General features: G+C 72.5%; 1 protein-coding gene across 1 annotated transcript; it reads left to right on the top strand.

Moving 5' to 3' along the window:
• Positions 1-7,554: 7,554 nt before the first annotated feature.
• Positions 7,555-16,925, top strand: RBM28 (RNA binding motif protein 28). The gene is made up of 17 exons (XM_053941982.1): positions 7,555-7,681; positions 8,344-8,594; positions 9,324-9,399; positions 9,497-9,589; positions 10,099-10,173; positions 10,477-10,824; positions 11,336-11,402; positions 11,479-11,588; positions 12,032-12,105; positions 12,427-12,568; positions 13,374-13,438; positions 13,525-13,689; positions 14,306-14,440; positions 15,057-15,131; positions 15,648-15,910; positions 16,343-16,439; positions 16,563-16,925. Exons 1-17 carry the CDS (start codon positions 7,555-7,557, stop codon positions 16,692-16,694), a joined length of 2,295 nt encoding a protein of 764 aa, XP_053797957.1. The 3' UTR covers positions 16,695-16,925.
• The last annotated feature ends 292 nt before the right edge of the window (positions 16,926-17,217 follow it).

The raw sequence follows: 17,217 nt of genomic DNA, 5'->3' as shown, positions 1-17,217 counted from the left end.
CGGCCCTGGGCCTGTCCATGGTCCTGTCCCCTGTCCCTGCCTTTGTCCCTGTCCCCTCACCCTGTCCCCGTCCTTGGCCCTGTCCATGGTCCTGTCCCGCGGCCTGGCCCCGGGCGTGTTCCTGTCCCTGCCGGTGGCACGGGGACCGGGGACACGCGTGGCACCAGGAGGGCACATGCCGTGACACACGGTGGCACACATGGCACGGGTGGCACACGCATGGCACGGGCGACAAAGTTTGGGACACACCCGGCCCACCTTGGCACACACCTGGGACCCCCCACAAGTGGCACCCCCCAAATAGGGGACCCCAAATGTGGCACCTTCCCAGAAGTGAGACCCTCCCCCCCAAGTGTGGGACATTCCCCCCAAATCTGGGACAAGCCCCCAAATGCAGGACATTCCCCTCGACAAATGTGGGACCCCTGCCCTAAGGGGGGGGGGGGGTATCCCAAATGTGGGAGGATCCCCTTCAGATGTGGGACATCCCCCCAAGTGTGGGACCCCCAAGTGTGGGACCACTTCAACATGTGAGACCCCCCCAAATTTGTGAACCCAAAAAACATGACCGCCCCCCCCCCCCGCAGTGTGGGACCCCGTCCAGGAGGGAGACCCCTCAAACCAGGGACCCCCCCCGCGTGTGGGACACCCCCAAACGCCCCCCCCCCCGCTCCAGCCGGGCCGCGCGGCCCCGCCGGGTCCCGGTGCCCGCGGGGGGGGGGCGGGGGCTTGGGCGGGGGGAGCCCGGGGGGCGCGGGGGGTGGGAGGAGGAGGAGGAGGAGGAGGAGGAGTGGGGGGGGGGCTCGGCCCGCCCCTCCCGCCGCTGCCGCCGCCGGGACCGGGCCGGGGCTGGAGCCGCCGCCGAGGTCGGTGGGTGCGGGGGGGCGGGGGCGGGTTTGGGGGTGCGCGGGGGGTTGGGGGCGCGGGGGGTGCCCGGGGTTGGGCTGCCCGGGGTGCGGGAAAGGGGGGAGCGCCCGCCCGGGCGGCCGCGGGGCGCTGCTGAGCCGGGGCTGGGGGCGCGGGGTGGGGGGGGGGCTCGGGGGTGCGGGGTTTGGGGGCGCGGGGCGTGCCCGGGGCTGGGGTCCCCGGGGGGGGGGGGGCGCGGATCGCGAGGTCCCGGCTGCCGGGGGAGGAGGTGAGCCGGGTTTGGGGGTGCCGAGGGTTCGGGGGGCCGCGGGTTTGGAGGCGGGGGGGGGGTGCCCGGGTGCGGGGGTGCCCCGAGGGTGCGGGATGCGGGGGGGGGGGGGGGGGGGGCGGGGGGGGTCGCGTCCGCGGGGCGGGGGTGGCGAGCCGGGGTTTGGGGGGGTTCGGCGGTGCGCCCCCCCCCAAACAGCGCCGAGCTCCGAGCCCCCCCCCCCCGCGCCGCCCCCGCGCGCGCTTGTCCCACGCACACGCGCTCGCACGCGCCGTCACGCGCGCGCACACGTGCGCACACGCACCCACGCGCGGGAAAGGGGGGGGGGGCTGCTGGGGGGGGGGGGGGCACGGCCGGGGGGGGCCCTGGGGGGGGCCGGGAGGACCCGGGGGTGCGGGGGCGGGGGCGCGGGGGGGGGCGGGGGCAGCGTGCGATGTGGGGGGGGGGGCACAGGTGGGGGTGTGAGCAGGGGTGGGGGGGGGCACAGGTGAGGGAGGGGGGGGCGCGGGGGGTGCCCACCCCGGGCCGTGTCCGTGTCCGTCCGTCCGTCCCCCCCACCCGCAATGTCCCTGTCACACGCGTGGGCACAGCGGGAGGGGGCGGGGGGGGGGGGGGGCAGGTGTGCGGGGCGCGCGCGGGTGTGACCCACGGGTGCCGCCGGCGCGGGGCGCGGCGTGGGGACCTTCCCCATTCTCGCGGTGGGGGTCTTGGGGCCGGCGAGCGCGAGGGTGGCGGTTCCGGGGGGGGGATGGCGGGTGCGGGGGTGTCCCGTGCGGGGGTGGCAGTCGCGGGGGTGTCCCGTGCGGGGGTGGCAGTCCCGGGGGTGTCCCGTGCGTGGGTGGCAGTCGCGGGGGGCTGGGGCACGTTCCGGGGGTGCCGGGCCCGGGGGCGCGGTGCGGCGCGGGCTGTCCTGTGCGGGGGCCGCGGGTCCCCGCGTGTCCCGCGTGTCACTTCGCATCCGTCGTCCCCGCGCCGCCGCCGCCCTGACGGGCGCGGTGCCGCCCCGCGGCGACAGCCCCTGTCACCCCGATTAGGGACCCGGCGCGGGCGGGGGGAGCTCCGGGGGAGGGGGCACCTCCGCACGCCCCCGCGGCGGGGCGGCCCCGCGTGCCCCCCGTCCCCGAGTGCCACCGCGGCACCCGGGCTGCTCCTGCCCCTTCCTTGGGGGCTCCTGTGTCCCCACAGGTGCTCCTGTCCCTAACTCGGGGTGCCCCCTGCTCCCCCTCGGGCTGCTCCTGTCCTCCCCCCGGGGACCGGTGTCCCCCCCCCCCACCCGGGATCCTCCTGTCCCCTCCCTTGGAGCGCTCCCGTGTGCCCATCCCTGATGGCCCGTCCCATCCTGTCCCTGCCCGCGGGGCGCTCCTGTCCCCCCCTCAGAATGTTCCCCTGGGGGCTGCCGGGGCTCCAGGGTGCCATGGGGGGGCTCCGGGGTGCCATGGGGGGGCTCTGGGATGCCGGGGTGGTGACATCTCTGACCCCCTCTCCACAGCCGCTCCCGATGTCCCTGATGTCCCCGGTGGGGGGGGCGGCCGCCCCCCGGCTGCTGCTGGCGCTGCTCTGCCTGTCGGCCCCGGCCGCCGCCCCCCCCGCCCCCCACCAGCCCCCCGGGGACCCCCCCGGGCCCCGCCGCGCCCCACAGCGACTCCCCGGTCCTGTCCCTCAACCTCGGCCTCAACTTCAAGATCAAGGTGCGGAGCCAGGGGGGGCCGCGCCCCCCCGCGCCCCCCACCCCCCCGAGCGCCCCCAAGAGGCCGGGCCCCCCCCGGAGCGCCGCGCCCCCCACCCTGCCTGACCCCGGCGAGGAGCAGGGCTCCGCGGGGCCCCCGGAGGAGGCGGGGGGCCGGGGGGGCCCCCCTGGCCGCGGGGCTACGACCCCCGCTCCGGGGCGCCCCCGGGACAAGCAGCTGGAGCTGGACATCGCCATCGACCTGACAGCGGGGCTGGACCCCCCCCCGGGGGGCTCGGGGGCGGCCGTGCCCCCTACCAGCCTCCTGGGGGGCCCCCCCGGACGCCCCCGGTTCCTGCCGGGCCTCTCGGAGCTGGCCGGGAGACTCAGCGCCGCCGGTGAGTGCCGGGGGCGGGCCGGGCCCCCCGGGGCCCCCCAAACCTGAGGAACGCCCCAACACCTCGGTGCCCCCCCCCTCCCCAGGGTTCCTGTTTCCCACGGGGCCCCCCAAGATGGGCGCCGAGAGGGGCAACGCGTCCCTGGAGCTGGACGAGGCGGGGAGCGGCGCGGAGCCAGGTGGGGGGCAGGCATTTTGGGGGGGGGGGATTTGGGGACGACCTGGGGGCTTTGGGGGCTGGGGGGGTCTGGGAACTGGGGGAGTCCTGGGGGGTGGGAGTGTCCTGCATTTAATGGGGGGCTGGGAGAACGGGGAGGTCCTGGGATGTGGGGGCATCCTGGGCTCGGGGGGGTCCGGGGGGAACGCGGGGTCTGGGGGGGCGAGGCTGTGGATTGGGGGGTGCTGGGCAAACGGGGAGATCGGTGGGCTTGTGGGCGCTGGGGCTGGGGGGGCGCGGCTGCCTCCCTCGGGATTCCTGGTGAGATGCGGGGTGCGGGGGGGTACCCGGGAGACACGGGGCGTCCCGGCAGGAACAACGGCGGGGTTCGGGGCGCCCCCAGGACGTGGGGACCCCTCCCCCAGCTGACCCCCCCCCCCCCCCCCGTCTCCCGCAGCGCTCTCCCCCGGCCGCCAGCCCTCCCGGGGGGCCGCGCCGCCCCCCGCCGCCGCCTCCGCCTGCACCCCCGGATCCGCCTGCGGCTCGGGGGGGCCCGACCCCGGCAGGGCCTCCCCCGCGCCCCCCTTCTCCTGGCCCCCCCACTTCCTGCCGCTGGGCACCCCCTGGCCCGAGGCCGCGGCGCTGTGGGGCGCGGCCTGGGGGGGGCACGTCTATGGGGCGGGGGCGGCCTTCGCGCTGCTGGGCGCGCTGGGCGCGCTGCTGCTGCTGGGGGGGCGCCGGCCGGGGCTGGCGAGGCTGCTGGGGGGGCTGCTGGCCGCGTCGGCCTTCGCCCGCGCCTTCCCCCTCTTCTTCGACCCCTACGAGCTGGGGGGGCGCCTGCCGCCCCCCGCCGCCCGCGCCCTGTTCGAGCTGCCCCTGCCGTGCCTGGGCTGGGGGCTGGCGCTGGCCCCCCCCGCGCGGGGCGCCCCGCTGCTGCTGGCGCTGGGGGTGCTGCACCTGGGGGGGGCCCTGGGGGCCGTGGGGGCCGTGGCGGCGCTGGGGGGGCCCGCGGCGCTGCTGCTGCTGCCCCGGGCTCTGTTCGCCGCTCTGGCGGCCGCGCTGGCGCTGGGGGGGCTGCGGCGGTGCGGGGGGGGCGGGGGGCGCGGCAAGCGCGGGGGGGGGGCGCGGGCGGGGGTCCCGCGGCTGGTGGGGGCGGCGGGGGCGGCGCTGAGCGCGGGGCTGCAGCTCTTCGGGGCGCTGCAGGCCTGGGGGTGGGCGGCGACCCCCGCCCCGGGGCCCTGGGCCTGGTGGGGGCTGCAGCTCGGGGGGGCGCCTGGCCGAGCTCGCCATGGGGGGGGCGCTGGCGGCGCTGGCGTTCGCGGCCCCCCCGAGCGGCCGCGCCGCCCCCGGCGGCCCTCCCGAGCCCCCCGAGGGCGGCGGCGGGCGGGGGCCGGGGGAGGAGGCGGGGGGGTCCCCCGAGTCCCCCCTGGATGCGGACGGGGACCCCACGGCCGGGTACCGGCCCCCCTCTCCCATCGACCTGCGCCGCTCCATCGACGAGGCCCTGGGAGCGCCGGGAATGTTCCGCGCCGGGAACGGCGGCACCGGGAGCGCCAGGATCGGCCTCGTCGGGAACGCCGCGGGCACCGGGAACACCGGGATCGGCGTCCCGGGCGGCGCCGGGAACGGTGGGAAAACCAAGAGCAACGGGGTCAGCGTGCTCGGGAGCACCGAGATCAGCGTCATCAGCACCGCCGGCACCGCCGGCAGCACCGCGAGCACCGGCGCCAGCACCACCGCCTTACCGGGGGGCGGCAGCGCCGCCATGCCGGGGCTGGGCACGGTGAGCGCCGTGGGCACAGCCGGGGCTGCGGGAGCGGGCGGCCCCGGCGCGGCGGGGGCCGGCACGGGTGGAACAGGCGGCGCAGCCGGCAAGGCTGGCAAACCGGGAACAGCCGGCACAGCTGGAAAACCTGGCACAGCTGGAACAGCTGGCACAGCTGGAAAACCTGGCACAGCTGGCGCTCCTGACTCAGCCGGCACAGCTGGAACACCCGGCACAGCTGGAAAACCTGGCACAGCTGGAACAGCCGGCACAGCTGCAAAACCTGGCACAGCTGGCACAACTAGCAAACCTGGCTCAGCCACCACACCCGGCACAGCTGGCACGGCTAGCCGACCTGGCACAGCTGGAACACCTGGCACAGATGGAAACACCAGCAAACCTGGCACAGCCGGCACAGCTGGCACAGCTGGAACAGCCGGTATGCCTGCCACAGCTGGAACAACCAGCACAGCCACCACACCTGGCACAGCTGGAACACCTGCCACAGCTGGAACAACCAGCACAGCCGGCACAGCTGGCACAGCCGGAACACCTGGCACAGCTGCCACAGCTGGAACAAGCGGCACAGCTGGCACAGCCGGCGGGACAGAGCGTGGCACCCCCGGCACAACCAGGGACAGCGAAACTGCGACCCCGGGAACTGGCACCGCCGGCACCTCTGGGACAGCGGCACCGGGCACCGCCGGCACCGCCGGCGCCACCAGCGGCACACCTGGCACACCTGGAACACCTGGAACACCTGGAACACCTGGCACACAGGGCCCTGCCCCGCCTGGCGCAGCTGGGACACGGGGGCCTGGCGCGGCGGGCCCCCCCGGTGCCCCCGGCCCAGGCGGTCCCAGCCGCGCCGCCCCCCGCGGCCCCCCCACCGCCCCCCGCCCCCCCGGGCTGTCCCGCGCCGCCTCCTGCGGGGGCTCCTCCGGGGGGGCTCCGGGGGCGGCTCGGGGGGGGGACCCCGCTGCCGCCCCCTCGGCCCGGGCGGGGCCGACCCCCGGCGCCCCCCGGGCAGCGCCGCCCCCGCTGCGGCCGTCGCAGAGCTGGGCGGAGGGGAGCCCCCGGCCCCCCCCGGCCCCCCGGGGCCCCGGCGGGGGCGGCCCCGAGCCCCCCGCGGGCGGGGGCGGCCGCAGCCCCGGCAGCGACACCATAGACTTGTAGGGCGCTGCGTGACCCCCCCCCCCACCCCGCGGGGCAGCGGAGACACCCCGGCCAGAGACCCCCAGGACCCCCCGAGCCGCCCCCCAAGCCCCGGAGACCCCCAAATGAGGGTGACAACGTCGGGACCCCCAAATTCCTGAGACCCCCCCAAGTGCTGGTGACAATCCGGGGACACCCCAGGTCCCTGAGACCCCCCCAATACGGGTGACAATCCGGGGACAGCCCCCCCCCCATGTACTCGAGACCCCCAAGTGTTGATGACAACCTGGGGATCCCCAAGGTTCCCCCCCAGGTCCCCGCGACCCCCAAATACGGGTAACAAACTGCCCCCCCCCATGTCTCCGAGACCCCTCCAAGTGCTGGTGACAATCTGGGGACCCCCCCCCCCGAAGTTCCCAAGTCCCCCCGAAGTGGGGTGAGAAACTGCCCGCCCCGCCTGAGCCCCCCAGGTGCTGATAAGGACTTGGGGACCCCCAAGGCGCCCCCCAAGTCCTTGAGACCCCCAAATACGAGGAACAAAGTGCCCCACCCAAAGCCCGGAGCCCTCCAGTGGCTGGTGCCACTCTGGGGACCTCCCCAGCTGTCCCCCAAGTCCTCGAGACCCCCAAGTGCTGGTGCCCACCTGGGGAACCCCCAATTACCTGAGACCCCCAAAATACGGGTAAGAAGCGCCCCCCCCCCCAGTCTTTGAGCCTTCCAAGTGCTGGTGCCAGTCTGGGGACCCCCCAGACGCCCCTCAGTTCCCTGTGACCCCCCCAATACGGGTAATAAAGTGCCCCCCACGTCCCCGAGACCTCCAAATGTTGGTGACGACCTGGGGCCCCACAAAATCCCCCATGCCCCCTCCCAGTTCCCCTCCAACGTGTACCCAATAAAGTGCCACGTGCGAAGGATGTGTGTGACACCCCCGGGCGGACCCCCGAGCACCCCCCGACCTGGGGCGGGACCCCCGAGCCCCTCTGACCCCCCCCCGTCCCAGCTCCAATACGGGACCCCCGAACGCACCCCGGTCCCTGTAACGGTACCCCGAGGGCCTCTCGACCCCGTTCCCGCGGGGCGGGACCCCCCGAGCCCCCACGAACCCTCTGGGCTCTGCTGTGGGGCCCTGTGTCCCCCCCTTGTCCCCCCGACCCCTCTGTCCCCCCGAACCCCCGGGGCGCCCCCGCCCCTCGGTCCTCCGCGCCGCCAGGGGGCGCGCTCACCCCGCCCGGCCCCGGGCGCCGCTCCGCCCCGCTCCCGGCATGCCCCGCGAGCCAAGATGGCGGCGCCCGAGCCGCGCACGGTGCTGGTGCGGGGCCTCCCCGCCGGAGCCACCGCCGCGCTCCTGGAGCGGCTCTTCGGGCACCTGGGGCCGATCCGCCGCTGCTTCGTGGTCACCGAGAAGGGTCCGCGCCGGGGGGGGGGGCCGGGGGGAGCGGGGAGCGGGGTTTGGCGGTGTCGGAAGCGCCATGGGAGCGGGGGTTGGGGCTGGGAGCGGGGTCTGGGGGGGCTGCAGGGGCTGGAAATGGGGGCTGGGGGCTGCGACTGGGTCCTGGGGGGCTTGGGAGGGCTGGGAGTGGGATTTGGGGGGCCGAGGGTGGGAGCAGAGGGGCCTGAGCCGGGGGCGGGGAGGACCTGGGGGCACGGAGGGATTTGGGGCTGGGGTCTGGGGGCGTCCGAGGTCGGAGTTTGGGGGGCTGAGGGGAGTGGGGGGGGCTGGGGTTGCGATGTGGGGGGGGGGGTCCGGGGGGATGGGAGCAGGGTCTTGGGAGGGGAGGTGACATTTGGGATTGGGGCCGGAGCTGGGGGGCTGGGACTGGGATTTGGGGCTGGGGGGGACACCGGGGCGGCCTGGGCGGGGGCGGAGGGACTGGGGGGCTCTGGGGAGCAGGAATTTGGGGGGCAGGAATCTGGGGGAGCAGGATTTTCGGGAGCAGGAATTTGGGGAGCAGGATGGGGGCACTCAGCTGCCTCCAGAGTGGGGGTCCCGGGGCAGGGCCGGTTTTGGGGGTCCCGGCGGGGCCGTGCCGGAGGAGCCCGGCCCCTGACGGCCCCCCCCGCCCCCCAGGCTCCCCGAAATGCCGCGGCTTCGGCTACGTGACGTTCTCCCTGGCCGAGGACGCGGCGCGGGCGCTGCGGGAGCCCCCCGAGCTGGGCGGGCGGCGCCTGGCGGTCACCCCGGCCCGGCCCAGGGACAGGGGCAGGCCCGGGGGGCCGCGGGCCGAGCAGGGGGAGCCCCCCCCGCAGGCCCCCCGGGACAAGAAGCCGCGGGGCCCCTCCCGCAAGGCGCGGCTGATCCTGCGCAACCTCAGCTTCCAGGTGGGGGGGCGCCCCGGGTTAGGGGCGCCTCCGAGACCCCCGGGCATCCCCCGAGGGCCCCCAACCCCCCGGGACCCCCGGGCGTCCCCCGAGGGCCCCCAACCCCCCAGGACCCCTGGAGCCCCCCATCCCTCCAGGGACCCCCGCAGGGATCCTCCCGGCACTCCCCCATCCCCAGGACCCCCCCCCCCAATTCCCCCTAGACCCCCCCCCTCAGTGACCCCAAGGCATCTCCCCTGCAGCCCCTGAAGGCCCCCAGGACCCCCAAACCCCTGGTGCCCCTCATGTCCAGCCCCCTCCAGAGCCCCCCAGTGCTCCCCCTTCCCCAGGGCTTCCCAGCCCCCACAAACCCCCCTGACCCCACAGTGACCCCACAAACCCCCCTGACCCCACAGTGACCCCACAAACCCCCCTGACCCCACAGTGACCCCACAAACCCCCCTGACCCCACAGTGACCCCCCCAAGCTCACAAACCTTTCTGACCCCACAGTGACCCCACAAACCTCCCTGAGGCCAAGGTGACCCCACAAATTCCCGTGACCCCACAGTGACCCCACAAAACCCCCTGATCCCACGGTGACCCCACAAATCCTCCTGACCCCACAGTGACCCCACAAACCCCCCTGACCCCAAAGTGACACCCCTGACCCCCCCCACCAACCCCCCTGACCCCACAGTGACCCCACGGTGACCCCACAGTGACCCCCCTGCCCCCCCTGTCCCCGCAGTGCTCCGAGGAGGAGCTCCGGGGTCTCTTCGCCCCCTTTGGCCCCGTGCTGGAGCTGAACGTGCCCCGGAAGCCTGGTGAGCCCCCAGAGCCCCCCTGAGCCCCCCGGGGTGCTCCCACCGCCCCCCCAGGCCGGGGCCTCACTCTGGGGGGGCTCTGGGGGGGCTCTTGCAGACGGGACCCCGAGGGGCTTCGCCTTCGTCCAGCTCCGGAACCTGCGGGAGGCGGCTGCGGCGCTGGGGGGGCTCAACGGGACCCAGCTCAGAGGTCTGCGGGTCCTGGGGGGGGCTGGGGGTCCTGGGGGGTCCTTGGGGGGTTCAGCTCAGAGGTCTGGGGGTCCTGGGGGGGGCTGGGGGTCCTGGGGGGTCCTTGGGGGGTTCAGCTCAGAGGTCTGGGGGTCCTGGGGGGGGCTGGGGGTCCTGGGGGGTCCTTGGGGGGTTCAGCTCAGAGGTCTGGGGGGGTCCAGCTCAGAGGTCTGGGGGTCCTTGGGGGGCCCAGCTCAGAGGTCTGGGGGGTCCTGGGGTGGGCTGGGGGTCCTGGGGGGGGTCCTGGGGTTCAGCAGGGGCCCTGGGGAGGTTGGGGGTGCTGGGGGTCTCCACACAGAGGAGATCAGAGTTTTGGGGGGGTCTGGGGGAAATGGGGGGTGAGGGGTGGGAGCTGGGGGGCACTGGGGGCGCTGGGGGGTCTCTGGGGAAGGGGCACACGGAGGGGGGATCTGTGGGGCACGGGGGCCCCTCAGGAATTTGGGGCTCTGACCCCCCCCCTGTGCCCGCCAGGGCGGCCCCTGGCCGTGGACTGGGCCGTGGCCAAGGACAAGTACCAGGGGACACAGGGAGCCCCAAAAACGCCTGGTGAGCCCCCAAAACTGCCCCCAAATCCCCGTGAGCCCCCAAAACTGCCTGAGACCCCCCCAAACCCCCGGTGAGACCCCAAAACTACCCCCAAATCCCCATGAGCCCCCAAAACTGCCCCCAAACCCTCGGTGAGCCCCCAAAACTGCCCCAAATCCCCCAAACCCCCCAAACTGCCTGAGACTCCCCAAACCCCCCGTGAGACCCCAAATCCCCCCCCCCCATGTGAGGGGCTGGGCTCACCCCGGGGATTTGGGGGGGTGAGGGGTGACTCTGACCCCCCCACACCCCCTGCTCTTACAGAGAAAGAGGAGAAAGGGCAGGAAAACAAGGGAAAAGAGGAAGAGCAAGGAGAGGAAGAAGAGGAGGAGGGGGATAAAGGAAATGAAGATGAAGAAGAAGAGGAAGAGGAGGAAGAAGAGGAAGAAGAAGAGGAAGAAGAAGAGGAGGAAGAAGCTGCGCAGCCGCCCCGGCAGACCCCAAAAAGGGGACCAGGGGTCAGAGCTGGGCTGGGGCACAGGAAAAAAAAGGAGGTGGAGGAAACTGAGGAAGAAGAAGAGGAAGAAGATGAAGAGGAAGAAGATGAAGAGCAGGAGGAAGATGAAGAAAAAGAAGAGGATGAGGAGGATGAAGATGAAGAGGACGAGGAAGGTTTGTTGGGTACTGGCATGGCTGGGGCTGGGGGCTTCTGGGACGGGGGGGTTCTGTGGGGTTTGGAGGGGCTTTGGCAGAATCTGGGGGGCTTTTGGGGGGTTGGGGGGCTCCTGGGGGGTTTGGGATGGGCTGGGGAGGTTTGGAGAGGGCTGGGGTCTTCTGGGGGGGTTTGGGATGGGCTGGGCATTTTTGGGGGGGTTTGGGGTGGGCTGGGGGGCTCCTGGAGGGGTTTGGGATGGGCTGGGTGGTTCTGGGGGGGATTTGGGATGGGCTGGAGGGCTCCTGGGGGGGTTTGGGGTGTGCTTGGGAGGTTTGGAGAGGGTTGGAGGGCTCCTGAGGGTTTTTGGGGGGCCTGTGGGAGAGGTGAAGGGGTCTGGGGAGGTTCCAGGGAGGGGCTTAGGGCAGTCTGAGGGGTCTGACAGGGGCACTTCTGGGGGTCCGGGGGGGTTCCTGGGGGTCCGGGGGTGCCCCTGGGGGGCTCCCAGGTGCCCTAACCCCCCCGTTGCAGAGGAGCCCCCCCGCAAGCGCCGGCCGCGGCCGTCGGACGTGGGCGAGGGCAGGACCGTGTTCATCCGGTGAGTGGGGGGCCGGGGGCCGGGGGACCCCGTCCTTGGGGCGCCCCGGACCCCCCTGAGCCCCCGGCCCCCCCAGGAACCTCTCGTTCGACACCGAGGAGGAGGAGCTGGAGGAGAGCCTGGGCCAGTTCGGGGGGCTCTGCTACGTCCGGCTGGTGCTGCACCCCCACACCGGGACCCCCAAAGGTGGGGCGGGGCTGGGGGACCCCCAAGGGTGGGACAGGGGGGTGCCAGGTGCTGCTCCCCCACACCCAGACCCCCAGAAAGGGGCAGGGAGAAGGGGGGCTGCACCCCGGAGCATGGGGGACACCTCGGGGAGTCCTGGGGGGGGGTCTCTGGGAGGGGGTACCCCAGAGAGTCCTTTGGGGGTGCTGGGAGCTGGAGGGGGTCTCAGATTTTGGGGTAGCGTGTTTTGGGGGGGGTGTCCCACATTTGGGGGTGTCTGTTCCATATTTGGGGGAGGGTCTCCCATTTTTGAGAAGGGTTTCCCTGGGAAATGTTTGCTGGGGGCGGGGGGATTATCTCAGTTTTGGGGTGGTTCTCAAACTGGGGGTGTTCCACATTTGGGGTTGGCTCCCCCTCCCCTGGGGGCTCCCCCCGTGTCCCCCTGACCCCCCCACCCCCCCCAGGCTCTGCCTTTGCCCAGTTTGAGACCCGCGAGGGGGCCCAGAAATGCATCGAGGCTGCTCAGGAGGGGCCCGAGGTGAGGGGGGACCCTGGGGGGCAGCAGGGACCCCCGGAGTGACAGAGACCCCCGGGATGGGGACACCAGGGGGTGTCAGGGCTCCGGGGGTGGCTGGGGGGCAGCTCCTGGGGGGGTTTGGGGGGTTTTGGGGCAGGGTTTGGAGGATCATGAGGGGGCTGGGGAGGGGCTGAGGGGAGTTTGGGGGGGAGGGTTTTGGGGGCAGTTTGGGGTTTTGTTGGGGTGAGAGTTTGGGGGGTTTTGAGGGGCTGTGGGGGGATTTGGGGGATGCTGTGGGTTTGGGGGTGTCTGGGGGTCCCTCCCTGACCCCGGTGTCCCCAGGGCGGGGGGCTCCGTGTCGGGGGGCGGCTGCTGCGCGTGGACCCCGCCCTGAGCCGGGACCAGGCCCGGGGGCTCCAGGGGGGCTCGGGGGCGGCCCGGCCCCGAAGCGGCACCAGGAACCTGTACCTGGCCCGGGAGGGGGGTGAGTCAGTGCCCCCCATGCCCCCGGCCCTCCCTGACCCCCTGTTCTCCCTCCGTGACCCCCCAAACCTCCCCATTCTCCTGAGGACCCCCGGCCCCTATTTTCCCGTGGTCCCCACATCCCCCAACCCCTCATTCCCTCTGCCCCCCAACGCTTCTCAAACCCTTCCAAACCCCCCCTGACCCCCCCCCCTTTTTCCCACCGAATTTCTGTGATCCCCCCACACCCCCATTCCCTGCCCCAAACATCTGCCCAGGCTCTCCCATTATCCCCTGACCCCCCAAATTCCCAAAATTATCCCATTTCCTCATTCCCAGCCATCCCCCCGGGCTCCCCCATTCCTCTGAGCCCCCCAAATCCCCTGGCACCCCAATTCCTACCCCAGCCATCTGCCCAGGCTCCCCCATTCCCCTGAGCCCCCCAAATCCCCCCCAAATCCCCTGGCACCCCAATTCCTACCCCAGCCATCTGCCCAGGCTCCCCCATTCCCCTGAGCCCCCCAAATCCCCTGACCCCCCCAGTTCCCACCCCAGCCATCCGCCCGGGCTCCCCCATTCCCCTGAGCCCCCCAAATCCCCTGACCCCCCAATTCCCACCCCAGCCATCCGCCCGGGCTCCCCCATTCCCCTGAGCCCCCCAAATCCCCTGACCCCCCAATTCCCACCCCAGCCATCCGCCCGGGCTCCCCCATTCCCCTGAGCCCCCCAAATCCCCTGACCCCCCAATTCCCACCCCAGCCATCCGCCCGGGCTCCCCCATTCCCCTGAGCCCCCCAAATCCCCTGACCCCCCGATTCCCACCCCAGCCATCCGCCCGGGCTCCCGCGCTGCCGAGGGCGTCAGCGACTCGGACATGGCCAAGCGAGCGCGGGTGAGTGGGGCCCCCGCGGGGCTCCGGGGGGGCTTTGGGGGCGCCCCCCAGCCCGGCCCGGCCCCGCTGAGCCTGGTGCCCCCCAGTTCGAGGAGCTGAAGCGGCGGCGGCTGCAGGACCCCAACGTCGGCGTGTCGCGGACGCGGCTGTGCCTGCACAACCTGCCCAAGGCGCTGGACACGCCGCGGCTGCGCGCCCTGCTGCGCCGCCTCCTGCGGGGCCCCGGCCACAGGGGCCCCCTCATCAAGGAGGTGGGGGCGCTGGGGTCCCCCCGTGTTCCCCCATGTCCCTCTGTGTGCCCCCGTGTCCCCCCATGTCCCTCTGTATGCCCCCGTGTCCCCCCATGTCCCTCTGTGTGCCCCCGTGTCCCCCCATGTCCCCTCTGTGTCCCCCCGTGTCCTTCCGTGTCCCCTTGTGCCTCTCCATGTCCCTCTGTGTCCCCCCATGTCCCTCTGTGTCCCCTAATGTCCCCCCGTGTCCCCCCGTGTCTCCCCGTGTCCCCCTGTGTCCCCCTGGGCTCGGTGTCCTCTCCTCTGGCTCCTGGAGGCCACTTGGGGCTGATTTGGGGCTGCAGGGCACTTGGGGTCCCCCCCAGGAGGGGTTTGGGGTGTGGGGGGGGTCCCTGCTGAGTCCCCTGGGGGATGTTGGGGTTCTCCGGGGGGGTCGGGGGGGGTTGGGGGACCCCATCCCCACGTGCCAGTGCCAGGGGGTGCAGGGGGAGGGGAAGGTTTGGGGTGACTCCAGAAGAGTTCGGGGTGACCCAGGGATGTTTTTGGGATGCCCTGGGTGGGTTTTGGGGTGCCCTGGGTGGGTTTTGGGGTGACCCAGGGGATGTTTTTGGGGTGACCCCATCCCTTCCTCCCCCAGTGCCGGGTGATGCGGGAGCTGCGGGGCCAGGGCCAATCTTTGGGGTTCGCCTTCGTGGAGTTTGGGGAGCACGAGGAGGCCCTGGGGGCCCTGCGGCGCCTCAACAACAACCCCGACCTCTTCGGGGCCCAGAAGGTCAGTGGGGGCACCCCAAATCCAGGGAACCCCGTTTCCACACCCCAGAGCTGCCCCCAGCATTCCGGGGGTCCCCCTGGGTTTTCCTGGGATCCCCTGGGGGATTTTGGGGTGCCCCGTGGGTTCTGGGGGTTCTCCGGGGTACTCTGGGGTTCCCCCGGGTGTTTTGGGGTGCCCCCCAGTTTTTTGGGGTGTTCTGGGTTACCCCCCCGCAGTGTTTCACATGGAGGTTTCTGGGCTTTCAGTGGGGTTTTGGGATCTCCCCCTGGGTTGTGAGGACATCCCCAGTGCTTGAGGGGGTTCAGGGTGTCCCCTGGGCTGTTGGGGTGCCCCGCACGGTGTTTTGGGAGCTTTAGAAATGTCCTCTCGGTTTTGGGGGGCTCCCCCTGTTTTTTTGGGGCATTTTGGGGTGCCCCGTGGTGTTTGGGGTATTTGGGGGGTGTTCCCCCCTTGGTGTTTGGGGTATTTGGGGGTGTCCCCCCCGGTTTTTGGGGCGTTCCGGGGTGCTCTGTGATGTTTGGGGTATTTGGGGGTGCTCCCCTCCAGTTTTTGGGGTATTTGGGGGTGCTCCCCCCGGTTTTTGGGGCGTTCTGGGGTGCCCACCGTGCCCCCCCAGCGCCCGATCGTGGAGTTTGCGCTGGAGGACCGGCGGAAGCTGCGGCTGCGGGAGCAGCGGATCCAGCGCGGCCTGGTAGGGCAGCCCTGAGCCCCGAGCCCCCGGGTCCCCACTGCTGACCCCACTGCTGACCCCACTGCTGACCCCATTGCTGACCCCATCGCTGACCCCATCGCTGACCCCACTGCTGACCCCATCCCTGACCCCATTCCTGACCCCTTCCTGACCCCACTGCTGACCCCACTGCTGACCCCATTGCTGACCCCATTGCTGACCCCATTGCTGACCCCTGTCCTGGCCCCATCCCTGACCCCTGACCTGGCCCCATCCCTGACCCCATCACTGTCCCCATCCCTGACCCCATCCCTGACCCTTGTCCTGACCCCATCCCTGACCCCTGTCCTGACCCCATCCCTGACCCCTGTCCTGGCCCCACTGCTGACCCCTGTCCTGGCCCCACTGCTGACCCCATCCCTGACCCCATCCCTGACCCCATCACTGTCCCCATCCCTGACCCCATCCCTGACCCCTGTCCTGGCCCCATCCCTGACCCCTGTCCTGGCCCCACTGCTGACCCCCCTTTCCCCACAGCTCAAGGCCAAGGCCAAGGCGGCCGCGGGAGCCCCAAAGCCTCCCCAGGGAGCCCCGGATCCCCCCCAGGGGCAGCCAGACCCCCCCGCGGGCTCAGGGGGACCCCAGGCCGCCCCCCAGGCCGCCCCCCGGCCCCCCCCGGGGACGCCCCCCGGGACCCCCTGGGCCGGGTTCCGCACGCAGGGCCCGGGGCACAGGGGGGCACCCGGCGCCCCCCGCACCAAGGTGCTGGCACTGCCCTCCCACCGCGGCCCCAAAATCAGGTGAGGGGGGCCTGTGCCCCCGCCCTTATCCCCCTTTCCTCCCCTCCCACCCTCAGTTTTCTCCCCATTTCCCTTTCCTTTTCCCCCTTTTTTTTTCCCCCATTTGTGCCCTTTTTCCGCTCTTCCCTTTTCCTCTCCTTCCCCCACCCACCCCTTTTCCTACCTCCCCTTCCCCCATTTCTCCCCTTTTCCTTCCCCTTTGCCCCCCCCTTTTCTCTCTTTCCCTTGTCTTTCTCCTTTCCCTCCCTTTTTCCTCTTTTCCCACCCCATTCCTTCCCTTTTCCCTCTCTTTTCTCCCCTCTTTTCCCCCAAACCCTTGTATTTTCCCTCCCCATTTCCTTTGCCCCTCCCTGGGGGTCTCTGCCCCTCGGGGCACCCCGGGGTCTCTCCCCCGCCATTTCCCCCTTCTCCCAATTCCCCTTTTTCCCCCAGGAAACGGGACAAGGGGAAGGCTCAGCCGCCCCCCAAGCCCCCCAAAGCCCCCAAGGCCTCTCGGCGGCGGGAGAAGCTCCGGGTGCCCCCCCCCCAGGTAGGCATTTGGGGTTCTCCCCCCGGGAATTGGGCACCCCCGCTGCTCCACTGCCCCCCCAGAGCTGCCCCCAGCTCGGGGTCTCCGGGGCTTTGGGGTCCCCCTCACCCCTGTGTCCCCCAGACCCAGCGGCGGCGCCGGGGGGGCCCCGGGGGGGCCGAGGCGCGGTTCCAGGAGCTGGTGGAGAGGTACAAGAGGAAGATTTTGGGGAGCAACCCCACCACGGCCCGGGGGGGCAAGTGGTTCGAGAGCTGAGGCTCCCCCAGCGCCCCAAAACCCCCCTGGCACCCCAAAAACCCCCTGGGGGTGCCGCGGGTCCCGAACCTCACAGGGGGGTTTTGGGGTGCTGCCCCCATGTGGTCTGGGGGGGGTTGGGGGGGGCCCCAGCCCCGGGTCCCCCCTGGTTCCCCCCAGGATTTGGGGGTGCTCCCCCCCATGGCTCTGTGTCTTCCTGGGTTTTAATAAAAATGTTTTTTTTGAGGAAAATTTGGCCTCTCAGTGCCATCCCCCACCTCGGGGACCCCAAAACATCTCCCCTGGGACAGGGGTCAGGGGGGCCCCAGGGAGGAGTGGTGCAGACCCCCAGAGGGGATTGGGGGGGTCCCGTGAGTTTCGGGTCCCGTGGGTCCCCCGTGTCCCCCCCCCCACCTCCGTGGGTCCTGGGTGAGTCACGGTGGCCCCGTGTGGCCACGAGCCTCGGGTGGCCTCAGGCATGAGGGACGTGACCCGGGGGTGACACTGGCCCACGGCCACCCTCTGCCGGGGTGTCCCCACCGTG

Source organism: Vidua chalybeata, chromosome 5, assembly GCF_026979565.1.
Source record: "Vidua chalybeata isolate OUT-0048 chromosome 5, bVidCha1 merged haplotype, whole genome shotgun sequence".
NCBI lineage: Eukaryota > Metazoa > Chordata > Aves > Passeriformes > Viduidae > Vidua > Vidua chalybeata.
Note: the sequence above shows the minus strand (reverse complement) of the source record. Positions and strands in the feature narration are given on the sequence as shown.